The sequence below is a fragment of the Leptodactylus fuscus genome, chromosome 5 (genome assembly GCF_031893055.1).
Source record: "Leptodactylus fuscus isolate aLepFus1 chromosome 5, aLepFus1.hap2, whole genome shotgun sequence".
In the NCBI taxonomy this organism is placed as follows: domain Eukaryota; kingdom Metazoa; phylum Chordata; class Amphibia; order Anura; family Leptodactylidae; genus Leptodactylus; species Leptodactylus fuscus.
The window spans coordinates 183,163,320-183,179,002 of record NC_134269.1 but is presented as its reverse complement, the minus strand read 5'-3'; the positions used below and the strand labels follow the sequence as shown (position 1 = coordinate 183,179,002).

Here is a 15,683-nt window from a genome sequence, read left to right as displayed (position 1 = left end):
GAAGGAAGGTGAGACTGGCAGAAAGTGTGGTAGACAATCAATGGCGGAATAACACAGAGCGCGCAGCAGTCAGTCAGTCTCACCGCCTCAGGCTGGGATCGCTCAGGGCAGTTTCTGCTATTTTACATGAGCGGAACAAACCCATTTTGGATCTCCGACACACATTCAGTGACACGAATGTACACAGAGCATCACGGGTCACGTGATCTGACGCAACCTTTCTCCAGGAACTTTTCGGTTGTCACTCTTGGAATGTTCCATGCGGTATAAAACGAGGAGGACGCAGGAACAAAGAGTTAGACGCTAAGTTATTATATAAGGCCACTTCTCGGACGCATATAACGATGATGTTATTACACGTTATGTTTTCATCTGTATAATTAGCACTTTTCTCAGTCGGATAAGAACTCAGAGCACCCCCCTGTTTTAGAGCGAGTGGTGCGCTCCGGAGAACGTTCTGTTCTGCCCTTTTTGGGGCGCTGTGAAACGTCATCGAAGCTTGTTTGTGACAGGGCAGCAGAGCGAGCAGCGGCGGCGGCCGGGCCTGGGCTCCCGACACCCGCCTTCCCTCTTCTGTTCCTCCGTCCGCCTTAGCGAAGGCCATGTCAACCCCGGCCAGGAGGAGGCTTATGAGGGACTTCAAGAGGTGAGTAGGGTCTACCCTTCCCCCACCCACCTCCAACTTTTACTGTGCTGTGCCTCAGTCCTCGAGGGTGGAGGGGCACAAATAAATACCCCGGGGGCTGAATACGTTTGGGAATATGTATGGGATTTGGCTACCATCTGTTATCTTCAAAGGGGCAGCAAGTAGTATTGAAGTAGTGTGGTGCGGTCCGTATGTGCCATGTGGTAACGTACTGTGTCTATAGGGAAGGTGAGATCTAGTCCCCTCCGGCCCCCACCTATACAGTTAGGTAAAGAATCCTTATGATTGCCAGGTGACAGCCTGTGCCCCAAGTTTCTGACCTCGGCCTGGTGCCCATGTTATATAGTAGTAACCTGTGGCTCTCCAGCTGTTCTAGCTCCAATGAGGGCATCTGATGTTATACAATGCCCTAAAAATCCTGGTACACAAGTGTAGCCCTGTGTTCATACATCCTAGTTTATCATTGGTTTAAGGTGCGATGGAATCTGTGACAACGATTCGTTTAACGGATGTAAAAATATTAATAAGACTTTGTTTTTATCTACAAAAAATAATTTTGTCATTGACTTTATGCACACAGGTGCCCCTCCATTTGCATCAGTTTTCTGTATCGTTTAAACGGCTAAATAGATGACAATAGCATGATGTGAATAGCCCCTTAACTTCAGGGTGTTAAAGTGGTTCTCCAGGGAGTTTATGAAGGTGGACCTGTGGGCGCCAGGCTGGTGATTGGAATCTGTCCCTGTCCCCAGGTTGTCTCTGCGCCCCCAACCCGAAACCCCCTGCTCCTGTTTTTACAAGTAGTCACCTGTGTTACGGGGGTCTGGCTTTACTATAGCTAGCCCCTATAGCACAGGTGAAAACAGAAGAGATGGACTGATGTGAGGGACCACAAGACCTGGGGTCAGAACCCTTAGGTCCGACTTTATAAAATCATTGGAGCTAGTAAGATCAATTAAACTCCTTTACTATATGAAACGTCAACAATTGCATGGTTATATGATAGCCTTGATGACAATCTGTCACCGTAGTCTGTCTGGTACTTTAACCTGCTCCCACCCCAGACATTTTTTGACTTCTAATTTTTTTACTTCCTGCATCCTAAAAGTCGTTTTTGTTTTTTTTTTCGTATTTTTTTTCTTCCTTCCCCTGTTCTCAGAGACGTATGCAGGCTTAATTTCTGGAGTAAAAAAAAAACAAAAAAAATTACTCCAGCATGCCCAATTATATATAAAATATAACTAACATTAATTTTTGGAGGACAAATTGTACTTCACAGTACCATTTAGAATCGGGTGGAATTAGAGAAACTGCATTTGCGTGACATTCTTACAAGTCGTGTTTTGTTTTTTTGTGGGGAGGGGTGGTTATGGTGTTCACTGCAGCCAAAATAACATGTTAACTGTATTCTGCGGGTCAATAATAGAACAATATCAAATTTCCATAGGATTTCTTACACCTTAAAAAAATCAAGTCTTTGAAAGAGAAAAAAAAATAAATTCTTAGTCACTATATACACTCAATTTTTTTATAGTTATGTATACTGGGATGAATAAGGTGTCATATTTAAGGAGCAGATGTAGTTTTTCTTTATATAATTTAATGGAATATTTGTTTTGATCGCTTTATATTCAGTTTTTTTTGGCGGTGATACAGTTTGGCCATTTCTGGATGTGGGTATGCGATAGATAGATAGATAGATAGATAGAGATATACATACACACACATATGCTAGGGAGCCTTCATAAGGGTTCTGGCTGTCATAGAGGTAGAATGGCTGCTGCCCTATGAAGCAAAAGTGTGGTGGGGAACAACAACAGAAGGCCAAAATTGAAGTACACAGAGATTGATGAAATGTTAACCATGCGCATTCCTATTATAAAACAGCCGAGCCCCAGCAGTTATGACACCTGCACTGCTTCTGAGTGAGTGAGTGCCATTTTTAGCTGCATTTTGTAACCTGTGGCCAACACTTTATTCTTTGAACAGCTTTGTGCTGGGCATGCAAATAACAGGATGATATGTTTGTTTTGGGTTTTTTTTTTAATTACCTGTGGTGAAGTATGGCATCTTCCTAAATTTAGGTCCCCAGCATGGCTTTCTTTGGGTTTCTACTTGTCAGCATGTTATAAAGAGTGCAGTTGGCGCACTATTAAACGTAGTCGTGAAGTAGGGTCCCAACCTTTCAGTTACGTTATATGAGACTTCACACTCTAGGATGCGAGTATGAAAGTTTATTAATCACCAATCCGGTGTATGTACAAGTTATGAATAATACATCCAATAGTAATAAATTTAAAGGGAGACACCTGGTGCTCAGGTGTCTCCCAAGCACAGTCTGGTCCTGCAGCTCCATTGTTTCCTTCTAGCAGAAGTCCCTGTCGCACGTGACCACTGAGGCCAATCTGTTCCCTCAGCGGAAGGGGTACGGGATGTCGCATTCGGCAAGGACTTCTACCAAAAGAAAACTGCATGTAGGATTTTTTTGTCATCTTGAAAAAACGAACATGGGTGTAAACGGGCACTAACGGACACAAGATAAAATCCCATTGAAATAAATGAAAATTTCAGACTGACTAGCTAGTGTCCGTTGCTAAAAATCTTGTACAGACAATAGCCACAGACACTGCTGACAGAATCCAACGGTAGTGCGAACGCCCCCTAAGAATACAGACTAAGGTAAGTATTGAGATGGGCTCTAGAGTTAATGCAAGAACTGAAACTGCTTGAAGTTGCTGGCCAGAACACCCACTAAACAGCTAAGCAAAGGTCCTCAATAATCTGATCCCAGAAAACTCCCATGATAGATGAATTTTACACGTGTTAAAATAATACAGCAAAGTTACTGGAGAAACGCAACTGCTGATAGATTTGCAGGGCAAAGTTTGAGAATTGGCGTTCCCCATATACTTGTGTGATTGGATTACTTGACAACAACAGATAGTTTCTGCTTATATCATGCTGTGACATTTGTGCTGCTTCACCAAAGCCGAGGATGAGTTGCAAATCCTTCCATGGGATTTTGTCCCGAAGGGTTTTTTTTTTTTTTTCCTATCTTTTGAATTTTTCTTTCGGCTAATGAAAGAAGTTAATGCAAAAAATGTTTTTTCAACAGTTTCTTTTGCCAAGCTTGTTTAATCTTGACGATATTACAAAGCAATGTTATACAATTACCTGGGCAAGGATTATGTAAACTAGGGTTCAATGGGAAGTTGTGTATCTTTCAAACTTATTTCTCCATGTAATACAAGTGATTTACACATGTAAAAATGTCTTACAGTCATGTTGCCGTTATATAGGCCAACGCACTAGGGTGTTAGATTCGCTTTAAAATACAGAGATCAAGAAAGAAGCAGAACTATATAAAGCAGACCTTTCACCTCCTCCACTAACTCCAGCTCTTTGTATCCTTTAATAGGTGCACTGATTCCAGCACAGTTGGAAGTTTTGTGGTGTTTGTTTGATTTTGGGTTTTTTTTTGGCTGTAGTCCTCACCATACTATCAGTGCCTTTCATTTCAGCACCAGATATACTGATAATGTTGTCTGTAAGATGAGCCATTCTGTTCTGGAGACCACAGATCGGGACTGTCCATGTGACCGAGAAACTAACTAGCATATATGATGCTGAAAACTAATGGCACTGATTATTCAGAAACGGTGGGGGGGTTTAGATAAAACATGCAACAATTCCCAGTATCAGCAGAGTGGCGCCTATTAATTTGCAAGGTATTGGGGCAGTTGGTGAAATCGCTGGCATTTTCTTGAACGATTTGCTGTTTTTCTTTTTAAAATCCATCCACCCATTCAATAGATATAGGCCCTAGAAGATTCTCTGATTCTCGCCACTAACTGGCCATACAACAGCATAAGTGCTTTAGAAGCGATATTGGTGGTTATAGACTCTTTATTGTAAGAAATACATAATGTCTTTGGTTGATTGTGGATCCAGATACTTTATATACGCAATGATATTTTTATTCCCCTCCCTCAATATATTCTGTCTAAAAGATTTTTACTTTATCCACAGATTACAAGAAGATCCCCCTGTTGGAGTAAGCGGTGCACCATCTGAGAACAACATTATGGTCTGGAATGCAGTCATATTTGGGTAAGTTTACAGTTTGTGTTACAGTTGTGATGTGAATTAGAAGGTAAAACCCATATGAATGATGTTGGAGATCAGACTGGGGCTCTTCATTCCTTTTGGAAATATGTTAGCAATATCTACAATACAGTTTCTGTGCTCCCATACCTCCTCTTCAACTATTTAAAGGGATTCTACCATTAAACTACCTTTTTTTTCTAATGAACACGTCGGAATAGCCATAAGAAAGGCTATTCGTCTCCTACCTTTAGACGTGGTCTCCGCCACGCCGTTCCGTAGAAATACCGGTTTTAACCGGTATGCAAATGAGCTCTCCGCAGCAATGAGGGCGGGCCCCAGCGCTGAAACACCGATGAGCGCGTCCCCATTGCTGCCCAGAGCTCTTTCCTGTGCCGCCTCCTTCTTCTGCAGCAACTCCGCCTCTTCTGGCTTCTCTTGCTCTTGTAGTTCTATACAGGAGCATAGAGAGGCCACCCCAAAAAGGACCGCCGGCTGGCTCCTGTATTGAACTGCAAGAGTGGCTACCCCAAAATGGCTGCCGGCCTGCGGCCATTTTTGGGTAGCCGCTCTTGCAGTTCAATACAGGACCCTGCCGGCGGCCATTTTGGGGTGGCCTCTCTATGCTCCTGTATAGAACTACAAGAGCAAGAGAAGCCAGAAGAGACGGAGTTTCTGCAGAACAAGGAGGCGGCGCAGGAAAGAGCTCTCGGGCAGCAATGGGGATGCGCTCATCGGCCTTTCAGCGCTGGGGCCCGCCCTCATTGCTGCGGAGAGCTCATTTGCATACCAGTTAAAACCGGTATTTCTACGGAACGGCGCGGCGGAGACCACGTCTAAAGGTAGGAGACAAATAGCCTTTCTTAAGGCTATTCTGACGTGGTAATTAGAAAAAGAAGTAGTTTAATGGTAGAATCCCTTTAAAGGGGTTTTCCATCCCCCAAATGGGTCATCAGTATGAAAATTCTATTGACAGGCTAGGGCATTACTATCTCATCTGTCCAGATGATGGAAGCTACCAGATGACTGGTGGCACATGCAATGCCAACCCTTTTTCAAATAGGTACGGCATTGCAGTTCACTGGGCCCACCGCTATGCAATGGACAGGGCTGCTGTGCTGTTCTTATTGCAAGTATAATCCACTGTGTGCCCGTCCACTCGCAGCTTCTGGCACCAGGAGGCTGCTAAAACCAATGATCTCTGTGGGGTCTAGGTATCTGACCTTGACAGATCACATACTGATAATCTATTCTATGGATAGGTCATTAGTATGAAAGTTCAATGTGCGCCAGAAAAAAATCTTTAATTTGTATTGTCAAGAAGCATTGCAAAGGGAGTATGCTAGCCGAATACGACTATAGATATGTGCAGTTGGTGCAAAAGGTAGGCTGTATGCAAATAGAAAATTAAAGGTACGAAGCAAGTTTTTAATTATGACTAATTGTACCAACTTCTGTCTTTACCAAAGAGTTTCCGTGTTTGTCCATAATTGTTTGGTTCAGGTGAATCTAAGAAACCTTATTTTTATTAAAGTTGGTAGGATAGATATCTTCTATCTGCTGTGGGATGTTTCTCACTAATTGTAATCCTGATATTGTGTTCTCTTTTAGGCCAGAAGGAACACCATTTGAAGATGGTAAGATTATTTAATGAAACTTGTATTTGTAATTTTATAGAATGGAATCCTTGTAATAAATTGATGGGTCTATATTATTCTTTCCCCTTTTAATCTCATGATCATGTGTTCAGTGTGCATTCATGAGAACTTATTGTAAAATGCAAATAAGGTGTCTGTTCTGTTCTGTGCAGATGAAGATTATTTCTGTAGCATGGGAAGAGATTTCCGCTAGTCCAATTTAGATGAATAACTGTGTCCAGATAAGTTTGATGTTGACCAAACATATGAACGTTGAATGTGTTTGGCAGTCACCCAAGTCTCTCCCAATGTGGTATTATTATTTTATTATATTTTTTTTAAATTTATTAAAAAATAAGTCATCCCCCGAAAGTAAGACATAGCAGAGGTTTTTTGAATTGCCTAATATAAGGCACTCCCCGAAAGTAAGACATCCCCCAATAATAATAATCTTTCTGCATAAAGATTGTAGCCGGCTGAACACTGTGCACGATGTTCCGTGTGCACAGGTATGCTGTCTGCTGACGTTGCTGCGATATGCTGCTGTAGGATGAGCTGGGAGATGACCGCTGTGCATACACTAAGCATTGTATGTGGCAGAGGATCCACTCTCCTATCTCATCCCACAGCAGCAGGAACAGTGGATACAACGTACGGTACCATAGCAGCGGCAGCAGCCGGCATACCTGTGCACACGGAGCACCGCACCGGCTGCAATGTTTTTCTTCATAATGTCTTTGCGCAGCAAGCACTTCTCAGCGTAGTGCAGTGGTGACTGCAGCACACAAAAATAAAATAAGGCACCCCCTGAAAATAAGACATAGCATATCTTTAGGACCAAAATTTAATATAAGACACTGTCTTATTTTCAGGGAAACACGGTATTAATGAGGAAGGAGAGGAGAAAAACACTTGAGCACACAAGTCAAACCAAACTTGCATTTGTTTGGGAAGGAACATAGTAAATGAGGCAGGATGATGACACAGTTCCATTGTATACCCCTACAGTGTAGATCCAGAGGAAGGCAGGAAAACCACATGGGGCTGATGCCATTTGCCTCTTGCCAGGGGGAAAAATAAAATTCCATAACTTAATTATTTTAATTCAAGAAAGGTATCAGGTCCCTATGATGCAGTGGAAATGTTATTTCCTCTTGGTGTAGTGGATGTCAGGAAGAACTGTTTAGCCAAATTTAACATGTATGGACAATTTAAAGAGCTTTTCCCATGAAAGACATTTATGGCATATCCAGAAGATAAGCCATAAATGTCTGATAGGTTTGGGTCGCATCTCTAAAATGAGAACGCGCCCCCCCCCCAAATGCTACTTCTACCGGCAACAACTTCAATGAGAAGACTTTCAGCTATTGTCAAGCTGTATCAAAATGGCATAGCTTTGAGCTCCGCTATTTCCATAACTCCCATAGAAGTGAATGTGGATTACAGCTACACTGTCATGGCAAATTCTGTGGATCTGCCATAAATGTTTGGTTTTTTTTATAGGAAAACCCCTTTAAAACAATTGCAGAAATTCAGTCACATTGCAGATTTGCTGCATACATTTAGCTGGCCATATGAGAAAAAATAGATAAAAATCACCAGAAAAAACCTAGTTGAAGAAGCTTTTTTTACTATTAATCTCTACATAACATTGGGCTACCTGATACCAGATTTCTGGCAATTCAATACACTGCGTAAACCTCTGTGGCATCTTTGCTTGAAATTGCATCTGTATTCACTGAACTGCAACTTTATTATTTTCATTTATAATATCTATAAGTGCTGGCTTCCTGAGTATAATCTCGTCTGTTGCTGCAATCCAAGAAAACTCCTGTTTTTAGGAATAACGTTGGCATGAATTATGAGTTTCCAAATTCTATATGCATGGAAGGCAAATTTAGAACCAAATTTTACTTCATGTTTTTAATTTTTATTTTTAGGTACATTTAAGCTTGTGATAGAATTTTCCGAAGAATATCCAAATAAACCTCCAACGGTTAGATTTGTCTCAAAAATGTTTCATCCAAACGGTGAGTAGATTTGTTTGACCATAATTTTTTAATATTTTAGAATTATTTTTGTTCTAGCACTTTAGTTTCTCTGCAAAGAATTGAACCACTACTAAAGTTGAGTGATCGGGATCGGATTCCGATCGGCGATCGAGTATATTTCGGGATCGGAATTCTGATTCCGATCTTTTTAGACAGGATCGAGGTCAGAGGTTATTTCCCACAATGCTTTGCTACTGGCCAAGCATTGTGGGAAAAGCTAACAATGTTAGGAATGACTGGATGCCGCCAGCACACAGCCTATGCCGGAGTCCGGCTGCTTAACCCCCTGCACGCCGTCTGCGTCCATTCATTCCTACGGCATAGCAGGAAGGAAACAGAAGAGTAGATGGTATTTACTCTTCTGTTTCCTCTCTGCTGTGCCGTGTCCTCGACTCTGCTACATCTGCATTATTGTACATTGACATTTCTATCTACTGTTCTTCTTCTTCCCTGCTTTAACTGTATACTCATCAGCTCTGCTACGTCTGAGATCTACATCTCAGAGGTAGCAGAGCTGAGTATATGATAAAGCAGGGACGAAGCAGAAGAGTCGATAGACAAGTCCACTTACCTGCACAGATCCGCTGCCGTTCCTCGTCTGTTCTCTTCTCGGTCCGTGCGCGCCCCTTGCTCCCAGGTCAATGTTACAGACCTATGAAGAAGGCGGGTCTTGTGGCTTAGGAGAGTGTGGGCAGGTACTGTACTGTAGTGAATAGGATCGTTTTTAAAATCCGATCTCCGATTATTTAAAAAAATCCCATTGACTTGCATTGGGATCGGAATTGGGATTGAGTTCAAATGGAAAATGATCGGACATCAGATTTTAAAAACACTTCTGAAATGTCAGGATCGGCTCAACCCTAGCCACTACTGTCCAGCTTTATACCTACCTGCCAATGTCTCCAGGTGTCATTCTTACTTTTTCTGTTCCTATGTGGTGTGTGTGGATGTTTTTCTGAAAACACAAAAGTGGAATATACCACACTTTGGTGTCCATGAGAAAAAAAAAAAAAGTAAACTTGTACAGAAACAGTAATAAAAAGTGAATCACTTTGGCTCAGCTTTTCTATTAACAAAATGAAATGAACTATGGTGGAAAATGTTTGAGTAGGATTCTTGAGGTTTTCAGATATTCCACATGTGGATTCTAATAAACAGCTAAAGTATGATGTAAATAACCCTTTTTAAAAAAACAAAACAAACAAACCTCTAATTTTTATTAGTTTTTATAAATGGTACAAAAATGACGTAAATAAGAAAAAGCTGTGATAGGCAAAATAACAAAACCATCTCCAAGAAAGTGTAACATACACAACAACCGGAGGGGAAGTGTGTGTGTTTGTATATAGGAAGAAAGAGAGAGATCAGAGACCATGAGGATGCAGTATACATCCCAGACACCAGATTTTGAGTGGACAGTAAGGTACTCCAAGCTTCTGACATTTTTAATATTGGATTTCTTTTGTTCACTGAATTAATTTTAATTGAAAGCATGTTTTCCACACTTGCTGAAGTTGTTGCACAGTACTGTATATCTTTGGTCGTTACTAGAAGTTTAATTTTTATTTTATTTTTTTTCCCCTCTTGCAGTTTACGCTGATGGCAGCATATGTTTAGACATCCTTCAGAATCGCTGGAGCCCAACTTATGATGTCTCTTCCATATTAACATCAATTCAGGTAGTGATAGGCAAACAAAGTCAGTTTGCTTTATTGTATGCATAAAGTCCTGTGTGAGCCATACTGTGCTATGCTGCCAGGAAATCAAAGTGAAGCTTATTACTTGCAAGCTTGATCTCTTCATGTGAAGGATTAATGTCAAAGCTTGTGCAAAATGGGTTTTTTTTATCTGGAACACCAGAAGTGCAACACCACATCACACTTTTACTATGCTACATTACAGCAACAGTGAGTGTATGGTTGACTATCATAGAGTGCTGTGACAGTGTCACTCTGCATTGTGGAACTATAGAGGCCGATACACAAATCCACTACTAAAGACTTTAGTAAGGCATCCTTTCTTTCAATTTAGGATTGTAAAGTTCCGTTCAGGGCTATGTTTACAATTCTCAGTTGTGGTGGATTTCACAGGGGAGGTAGCTTATGTCCAATATGCTGCCAGATGTAAAGGCCACATATTGGAGACAGGTCCACAATGGGGCATGTGGTCACTGTAGCTAATTGTTCCAGAGAAGTGACAGTGCATGTGTGTAACTCGCATTGAAAAAAAAAAAAATGTAGGTCACAGAATTTGTATACATATTTTATATAATTTTGTTTTTGTTTCATATTTAAGTCTCTACTTGATGAACCAAATCCGAACAGCCCTGCAAACAGTCAAGCAGCACAACTTTATCAGGAAAACAAACGTGAATATGAAAAGAGGGTATCGGCTATTGTTGAGCAAAGTTGGAACGATTCCTAAGCTCTTCTTTTCTTCATTGGTTCTTCTTCTACTTTGTGTACATTTTCACATCGTAAGAGACAGAATTGAGAACTACTGCAAATGCCTCAAGTTTAAAAAGATTTGTATAAGTAGATGGCAAACAAAGAAAATCCTCTTGGTTCTCTGCCCCATTATACTCCTGTTTGGAAAGTGTAAAGCTTGTGTATCTCTTAGTGTATTTTTTTTATTGCATGTTGTGCATGGTTTGAGAATAAGTTATTGCTACATTTGTAATATATCCTGTTTGTATTGCCCCTACATTAATGTATACTGTTGGCATGGAGTATTTCATGCAAATACACATTTTGTAAATCCATACACTTTTTTTTTTTTTTTTTTTCTTTAAGAAATCTGAATGCTTCAGTTTTTTGTGACTTTTTTATAGAAGGAGAACACTTGCAGGTTTTTTTTTAATATTTTAAGGTAAGCTGTTTAAAATACTCACAATAGAGTTGAATAATCAACAGTTTCCAGGTGTTTTATTTCTTCACTTGTGTGTTTCAACAATTAGAGGATCTGTTTTGTCTAAATTTTTAACAATACTGGACATGCATTGGCAGATGCACTTTAACCTTTTCCCGACATCTGCCATAATAGTACAGCGCATGCCGGGTGTGTAACTATGGCAGCCACCGTCCCCAGACCGATTGGAGACATTAACTCTTCTGGCGCCGCGGTCAGAGGCGCCATTTTTCCGGTGGCACATGGGCACCGCCATTTTGTCGGTGATCGCCGGCGCCTGGAGAAAGCTCCAGGGCCGCCGTCACGTTTCCATGACAGCCAGGAGCCTTGTAAAAGCTCCCCGGCCGGTCTGCATTCACTTTCTTTTGCAGGCTGGTCTATGCAGCCTGCAAAAGAAAGGAATATTTATTTATTTATTTATTTATTTATTTATTTTGCAATGCATTAGCATTGTAATGCATTGCATTAGTTATCAGACCCCCTGGGGTTCAAGACCCCTAGGGGGTCTAATAAATTCAAGAAAATAAAAGTAAAATAAAAATTTTTTTAAAAAGTATTAAAAATTCAAATCACCCCCTTTCCCTAGAATGCATATAAAAGTAGTTAAATACTGTGAAGCACACACATTTGGTATCCCTGTGTCCGAAATCGCCCGCTCTACAAATCTATAAAAATATTTTTCCTGTGCGGTAAACGCCGTAGCAGGAAAAATAGTCAAAAGTGATTACTGTTTTTATTCAAATTTTTTTTTTCAGAATAAACAGTGAAAAAAGTGATCAAAGCAATAGCATTTCCTGAAAATGGTAGAAAAAGTACACCCAGCCCCACAAAAAAAGACACCCTATGCAGAATATGGTGACTTTTAGAAAAAAAAGTAACAGTTTTGGATTTTTTTTTTTTTTAGGGGTTAAAATGTAAATAAAACCATATAAATTTGGTATCCCCGGAATTGTAACGAAACACAGAAAACAGGGGACATGTGATTTTGGCTGCACAGTGAATGCCGTAAAACCGAAGCTCGTAAGAAAGTCGCAGAAATGCACTTTTTCTTCAAATTCACCCCATTCTGAATTTTTTTTCCAGCTTCCCAGTACATTATACAGATTAAGGGCGGCATCATGAAGAACAATTTGTCCCGCAAAGATTAAGACCTTATATGGCTCTGGGAGCGGAGAAATAAAAAAAAGTTATGGGGTTTAAAAGGAGGGGAGTCAAAAATGAAAAGCAAAAAATGCCATCAGCAGAAAGAGGTTAAAGGCTGAGGGTCCTGCTTGCACAAAAATTGCGGCATTTTGCAGTACTTGGATAATCCCATTTACACATTGCAAAAACATATCTGCAGCAGACGTGTTGCAATTTCAAAAACCGATACGTTTCAATGTGTAATTGTACAATTGTAATTGTACTCCTATGGAGTACAGAGCGTACTGTGCATGCTCACATATGCGGCTGGCCACCAAAAACATGGCTACCCACATGTGAAGTTGACTCTGTTCGCACCTCGTGGGCAGAGCCGACTTGCGCATGCATATCACTTTGACCCAGCGGGAAGAAGACAACGTAGCCGCCCAAGGTGGAGGTGGCGCTGGAGCCAGTTCTCTCGTAGCATTGGAGCCACCCCCAGTGCTGCGAAAGAACTCATTTGCATACCGAAAAAAACCGGGATTGTAGGCAAACGGCGGCACGCAGAAGAAAAGGAAAGGTAGGAGACGAATAGCCTTTCTTAAGGCTATTCTGATGTGGCGCTTAGAAAATATGTTGTTTGAATGATGGGATCCCTTTCTCTCTTACTGTCCATGGTTAGGGTGTACCAGTCAAGTTTGGTTACCTCTTTTATTTCGTTTTTATATTCTCCCCCCTTACATCTTCAATATTGTGGGTTTATATTGAAGACTTGAAAATTATGAAGGTACAGTGGGGCAAAAAAGTATTTAGTCAGTCACCAATAGTGCAAGTTCCACCACTTAAAAAGATGAGGCGTCTGTAATTTACATCATAGGTAGACCTCAGCTATGAGAGACAAAATGAGAAAACAAATCCAGAAAATGTCTGATTTTGTAAGAATTTATTTGCAAATTATGGTGGAAAATAAGTATTTGGTCAATAACAAAATTTCATTTCAATACTTTGTTATATATCCTTTGTTGGCAATGACAGAGGTCAAATGTTTTCTGTAAGTCTTCACAAGGTTGGCACACACTGTTGTTGATATGTTGGCCCATTCCTCCATGCAGATCTCCTCTAGAGCAGTGATGTTTTGGGGCTGTCGCTTGGCAACATGGACTTTCAACTCCCTCCAAAGGTTTTCTATAGGGTTGAGATCTGGAGACTGGCTAGGCCACTCCAGGACCTTGAAATGCTTCTTACAAAGCCACTCTTTCGTTGCCCTGGCGTTGTGCTTTGGATCATTGTCATGTTGAAAGACCCAGCCACATTTCATCTTCAATGCCCTTGCTGATGGAAGGCGGTTTGCACTCAAAATCTCACGATACATGGCCCCATTCATTCTTTCATGTCGTCCTGGCCCCTTTGCAGAGAAACAGCCCCAAAGCATGATGTTTCCACCCCCATGCTTTACAGTAGGTATGGTGTTTGATGGATGCAACTCAGTATTCTTTTTCCTCCAAACACGTAAAGTGGTGTTTCTACCAAACAGTTCCAGTTTGGTTTCATCAGACCATAGGACATTCTCCCAATACTCTTCTGGATCATCCAAATGCTCTCTAGCAAACTTCAGACGGGCCCAGACATGTACTGGCTTAAGCAGTGGGACACGTCTGGCACTGCAGGATCTGAGTCCCTGGCGGCGTAGTGTGTTACTGATGGTAGGCTTTGTTACATTGGTCCCAGCTCTCTGCAGTTCATTCACTAGGTCCCCCCGTGTGGTTTTGGGATTTTTGCTCACTGTTCTTGTGATCATTTTGACCCCACGGGGTGAGATTTTGCGTGGAGCCCAGATCGAGGGAGATTATCAGTGGTCTTGTATGTCTTCCATTTTCTAATTATTGCTCCCACAGTTGATTTCTTCAATCCAAGCTGGTTGCCTATTGCAGATTCAGTCTTCCCAGCCTGGTGCAGGGCTACAATTTTGGTTCTGGTGTCCTTTGACAGCTCTTTGGTCTTCACCATAGTGGAGTTTGGAGTCTGACTGTTTGAGGGTGTGCACAGGTGTCTTTTTATACTGATAACAAGTTTAAACAGGTGCCATTACTACAGGTAATGAGTGGAGGAAAGAGGAGACTCTTAAAGAAGAAGTTACAGGTCTGTGAGAGCCAGAAATCTTGATTGTAGGTGACCAAATACTTATTTTCTACCATAATTTGAAAATAAATTCTTACAAAATCAGACAATGTGATTTTCTGGATTTGTTTTCTCATTTTGTCTCTCATAGTTGAGGTCTACCTATGATATAAATTACAGACGCCTCTCATCTTTTTAAGTGGAGGAACTTGCACTATTGGTGACTGACTAAATACTTTTTTGCCCCACTGTACCTGCATGGAATATAAGAAGAGCAAAAAAACTTGAGTCTGCAGTAGATGATACCTTTTTTAATGGCTAACTCATAATGACAGATTATAGCGCTTCAAAGCTCCCAGCTTCTTCTTCAGATATAACTAAAAACAATTTCTGAAGGCTGCATATTTATGTACAACTGGACACATAGGGATAGAATTTTAGGAGGGGGGGGGGAGAGGTTTATTGGTATATACATGTAAACAATGCTACAGTTCCCAGGTTCTTATCTTTATGGCTGTCTAAGATCAGTGATTTCTGTAGGATGACATGAACCCACGTGAAAGAGTCATTCCATTCTCCAGAGTGTTAAATAGGGTCATGCACTTGTACTCATAAATCCGTCTGTTTACTTGATTTAAAATTCCCTCTTAAAATCAAAATTTTCATGTCATTGGTGATATGATCTCTGCTGAAATGTTTTGACACAGGAAGGTCCAGTCTTTGTTCTCTAATCGTATGGCGATGTGTGTTCATTCTCATTCTGAGCTTCTGGCCAGTTTCTCCAACATACATATTTTCAGTGGAACATATGGTGCATATTATTAAATACATTAGATGTGTTACAGGCGAATGTACCTGGGATTTTATATTCCCTGTTAGTTTGATATCTCTATCCTGTCAATGGTCAGTATGTGAGGGCAGGTTTTGCATCTTTTCTGTCCACATGGAAATGTTCCTGTGTTAGTTGGAGGTGACAGTGAGCTGCTAATAATCATATTCCTGAGGTTTGGTGGCTGTCTGTAGCACAGGAGAGGGGGGTTTGGAAATATGGATTTTGGACGGTTGTCTTTTTGCAGTAGTGGATGTAATTTGCGTGTG

General features: G+C 41.0%; 1 protein-coding gene across 1 annotated transcript; it reads left to right on the top strand.

The window, feature by feature from the left end:
• Positions 1-463: 463 nt before the first annotated feature.
• On the top strand, positions 464-11,352 carry UBE2B (ubiquitin conjugating enzyme E2 B). The gene is made up of 6 exons (XM_075274796.1): positions 464-646; positions 4,676-4,756; positions 6,362-6,387; positions 8,328-8,417; positions 10,029-10,117; positions 10,734-11,352. The coding sequence occupies exons 1-6, from the start codon at positions 603-605 to the stop codon at positions 10,860-10,862; spliced, it is 459 nt and encodes a 152-aa protein (XP_075130897.1). The 5' UTR covers positions 464-602; the 3' UTR covers positions 10,863-11,352.
• The last annotated feature ends 4,331 nt before the right edge of the window (positions 11,353-15,683 follow it).